At 36.5% G+C, this 4,759-nt stretch overlaps 1 protein-coding gene across 1 annotated transcript in view; it reads left to right on the forward strand.

The window, feature by feature from the left end:
* The window catches only part of aig1 (androgen-induced 1 (H. sapiens)), a 30,219-nt gene that overhangs the window by 5,638 nt on the left and 19,822 nt on the right, over window positions 1-4,759 (forward strand). The window contains exon 3 of the mRNA XM_056764220.1: window positions 1,900-2,001. Within this exon, the coding sequence (XP_056620198.1) occupies window positions 1,900-2,001 (102 nt within the window). The remainder of the gene's footprint in view (window positions 1-1,899; window positions 2,002-4,759) is intronic.

Here is a 4,759-nt window from a genome sequence, read left to right on the forward strand (position 1 = left end):
ACAGAAACCGGCTCTTAGAGTAAACAGGGCAATGAGTAATAAATAAATAATTCAGAGTTATAAGTAATAATTAATTCTGCACGGTGTAAATAGCTCGGTGTAAAGAAGAGGTGATGACAGACCAAGGAAGCCTTCCTTGTTAGCTTGTAAAAAAAGTAGCTGCCAGACAGCCGTGATATGAACACAGACTTGATGCTTGACTTGTCCGTGGCTCTCAGTGTAGGAGCTGAATATGAGGCTCAGTTTACAGACATCACAATGACCAATAGTAATATTTGGAAACTGTTCACGTGATATGCATCCTTTGTTAGCCATAGCCGGGTCACTTCCTGGCACTTATTACTGATAGGTGTGACTCTGGCTGTGAAACCTAGCTTGAAAGAACTGTTCACCCAAAAATGAAAAATATATCTTTATTTATCCACTCTCAAATTGTCGCAAATCTCTATAAATTTAAAACACAGAGAAAGAAATTTAGAAGAATGCTTGTAACTAAACAGTTCTTTGCCACCATTGACTAGTAGGAAAAAATCGTTGTACAAACTTTCTTTCCTGATATTATAGAACAAAATAGGACCAATTTCTGCACTATCCAGGTAGTCTATGTGGCTACATAAATGTATAAATTCCCTCAGTTGATGGATAATATAGAAGCTTTGCCGTGTGTTATGCGGTTTATCTACAGTAGTGCCCGATGAGAGAGTGTGGAACCATCAAAACCAAATAAACCACCTCTCTGACTGAACTTAATTCAATTTGTGTTCTACGCCTTCAAGATGAGGTTCAACCGTTCACTTGAAATATGCTTTCAAAGCACAACAGTTCCCATTCACAACATTTATCCTCATAGCGCTGCCTGTTTATTTGGGTACAGCGACCATCATCCAAGCCGTGGAAACCAGAATCCTGCAAAATAATCGGGGACGCCCAATCCAAACAAGAACCTGTTACGTCCATAAATGAGGCCTTTTAATGCAAATACGTTTGAGCAGTTCTGAGTCGAGGGAGTGAATTTTCTTGCTCCCGGACTACCTGGAATGCTCTTTCGGACGGCCTGCAGGCTCAGCTCAAGCATGCTTGTTTTATTACAGCGTGTGTGATGTCCTCGTAAGCTTAGGAGCATCTTTACTACACAAGACATCTGTATCTCCGAGTGAGGGCTGGATGAAAGCAGGGAGAAGAACTCACAGCTCTCAGGGATTAATTATGGTATGCTGATGGAAAAAATATCAGCTCCACGTGTTCGGCTGTTCACATTGCTGGGTTTAGTGTTCGTCATGGGTTTTGTGTAGATATTGCGTCCTTTATGTGGGGAATCAAAGAGGATTTTAGAAGTTTAGAAGTTCTAGTTTTTGTCAAAATGAGGTGCAGGTGTTAAAGAGACAGTTCACCCCGAAAAAATTCTGTCTTAATTACTCACCTCATGTTGTTCCACATCTGTATACATTTGTTGTTGTTGTTGTGAAATTTATGTGTTCTGTTGAACAAAATAGAAGATCTTTTAATGAATGCAGGAAAGCGAACATTTCTGGGGCACCTTTCACTACCATTTTTCTTACTATGGTATGTATATCAATCCAAATATTGAGCAATGAAATGTATACAGATTTGAAACAAATCGAGGGTGAGTTTTTATTTTTGGTGAACTGTCCCTTTAAGAGTCAAGCAGTTGGTTGAAAAATCTGCTGGAGGTCTCATGCAAGGCGTGGGCTCTATTTAAAATATTTGCATGAACTGTCTTAAAAGATGAAATGATGCAATTTTGTTTTATTCGCAAATAAACATGATTAATTACTTCTGTGTTTTTGTATGTGTTAAGCAGAGACACAATATTATGCTCTTAATATATAGATTACATTTGAAAAAACGTTCATCGTTTTTTGTTTGTTTTGTTTGTAGTTTGTGGTGACTATGTTCTGGGCTCTGTACCTGTACGACAGAGATCTGGTTTACCCAAGACTTCTCGACAACTTTATACCTCAGTGGCTAAACCATGGCATGGTGAGTGTGAAAAGGCTCTCTTTACTAGAAATTACAAGACTGCACCTTCAAAATCACTGACAATATAACTGTAAGTATAAATAAACAGGATGTATATTATCAGGAAGGCACAAGTTTTTCATTCTCCTGTGGGACATTTACGTCAGATGTGAAAATAGTTGGTGGGGTTGTGCAATTGTGAATGTCTTCAGGTGGAACAAATGCTCTGAGGTCAGATAGTGGTATTGTTTATGACAGGTGGATTTGATGACTTGCGGCTATTTGAAATGTTCAGTGATTAAGTATAAAATCACAAACCCCATGGTTCCCCATTTCCCAACATTGTCTGTTGGCTCCAGTGAACATGGCCGTTTATGTTGTATGAACCTGAAACACATTGTCAACATTAATCGAGCATTAATGAGTAAAAAGTTATTCCAACTTGCATGACTTTCTTCCACGGAACCCAGGAGGAAACCGACACTGTTCTTTCCCATACAGTAAAACTAAAAGCATACTGAGGCTGTCAGTCATTCTGTCTAACGTCTCCTGTTGGGTTCCATGGAAGAAAAAAAGTCACACTGGTTTGGAACTGAAGAATCACTGATTCTTGAAAAGCAAGTCCTACACACAAATGGCCTCTTTATGATAATGATGAGGAAATTCATACAAAATAAAAATACTTCAATAAACTTCATATTCACTTTTATTTGTTTTAAGCTTAACTAAAACATAAAACCTTGTGTATTTTTATATTTACAGACAATATTTTTTGGAAAATATGTATCAAAATGTGTATGTCAAAAAACATAACTTCGTATGAAATATTAAAACAAAAATATGTCATATTTAGCCTACTTAAGAACATTGACATGTTTTTTATTATTAAAGTGATAGTTCACCAAAATGTTTCTTACATCATTTACTCACCTTCTTGTCATTTCAAACCTGTATGACTTTCTTTCTCAGCAGTACACAAAATAAGATATTTTGAAGAATGTTGTTAACTGGCCCCTATTGACTTTCATGGGTTTTGTGTCCATGCAATAGAAGTGATTGTATCACTTATCTTATTTACTGTTCAGAGTGTGACCCTTGACATAAATAACGAACTTAATACATTACATGTTTTTTTAAGGGAAATCACGTGACTGACCGCCATTTAATCCGACAAACAAACTAGTCTGACAAACCTGGCGTAGTAGAGCTTTGGTGATTAAAATGAAAAAACAGCTTTTCAATTATTGTAATAGTAAACAGATATATATACCCAGCTTTAATTAACCTCCACACTATAACGATAAACAATAACTAAGTTATAACTTTTCAAAATCATTCTAAATGAAAGAGAATGACGGAGTTCACATCACATACAGATAAGAGACACGATATTATTGGAATTATTAATGAACGAAATACAGACAGGAGTGTTCGCCAAGTGGTGTTTTAAGGCAGAATATAATATTAATTGATATATTACTTATATTTTACAAGAATGAGCAAGCTTGCCCATATTTGCCTCCCTGTGATGTGATGAGCGCACCTTCAGCCTTCAGAGAGCCGCAATTGCAGTGACATTTTAAAGGAAAGACGTTTGCAGGAATGAAGTCGTAAAGCAGACCTTTATGTCTGAAATCAGAGTGTAATTTCTCCAAAAAATCTTCACTATTTCCCCAGGGATTGCACACACTTACACTGAAAAAAAGCTTGTCGGACATTATCTTCGCAACTTGTCTGGGTGTTGTGAAGGGTCAATTCGTTTTGAAGAGTCCCTACAAGAAATATGTAACAACCTAAACATCTTATTCAATCTAATCTGCTGAATTGGCCACTAACAAAGACGTTTGGGGACCTAGAGGCTTGTGATGTATTGAAAGGAAACATGACACGTAATGAGGCTGTGATTGGAAATAAGCTTGAATGTCTCAGACACCGCTAATTGTGGGATTTACTCACTTGACTTGGGAATAGCCCAGAGCCAAGGACAACATATATATTGGTTGCTTGGGAAACATGTCTGAGTTATTAATCAACATGAATGGAACCTTTGAGCCTAATCAAAAATGTGACTATCTTCAATGCTCGGTGGCATTGTGAAAGCACAAGCAATTTGACAAAAGACCGCAGGGCATTTAGACCTTTGAACATTCGTCATTTAAAGGAGAGGTTACACAAAAATAAAAATTGTGTCTTCATTTATTTATCATCATGTCATTTAGGACCTGTGTATGAAATTCTTTGTTTGGTGGAACACAAAAGGAGATATTTTGTGTGGATTTATACAGTGGAAGTCAATGGGGGCCAATGTTGTTTGGTTACCAATGAAAATGTCTTCTTTGTGTTCTGCAGAAAAAAGAAAGTTATACAGGTTAAAAATGACATGAGGGTGAGTATATGATGAAAGATTTTTCATTTATGGATGAGCTATCCATCTAATGCACAAGATACCTCATAGCTCCTTTCCAAGTGAGCAGCCTCACTGCCTACAAAGACAAACTCCATATCACATAAAAGTAATATGGTAACATATAGCGTTATGTACATGAGATTTGACTAACAACTGACAATGGATTTCAATATTTTAGCGTATTGCATAAGCTAACAATCACCATTATATTACAAGCTTTAAAATACATAGCACAAACAAACCTAATAGGCTATACTTATATATATATATATACAGTATATATATATATATATAGATTACCAACATTTCTTTCCATTTCTTTAAACTTGTGAGGCCCTAAAATGCCTTCTCCATAGGGAGGTCATTGAAACT

Source organism: Triplophysa dalaica, chromosome 13 (genome assembly GCF_015846415.1).
Source record: "Triplophysa dalaica isolate WHDGS20190420 chromosome 13, ASM1584641v1, whole genome shotgun sequence".
Classification (NCBI taxonomy): domain Eukaryota; kingdom Metazoa; phylum Chordata; class Actinopteri; order Cypriniformes; family Nemacheilidae; genus Triplophysa; species Triplophysa dalaica.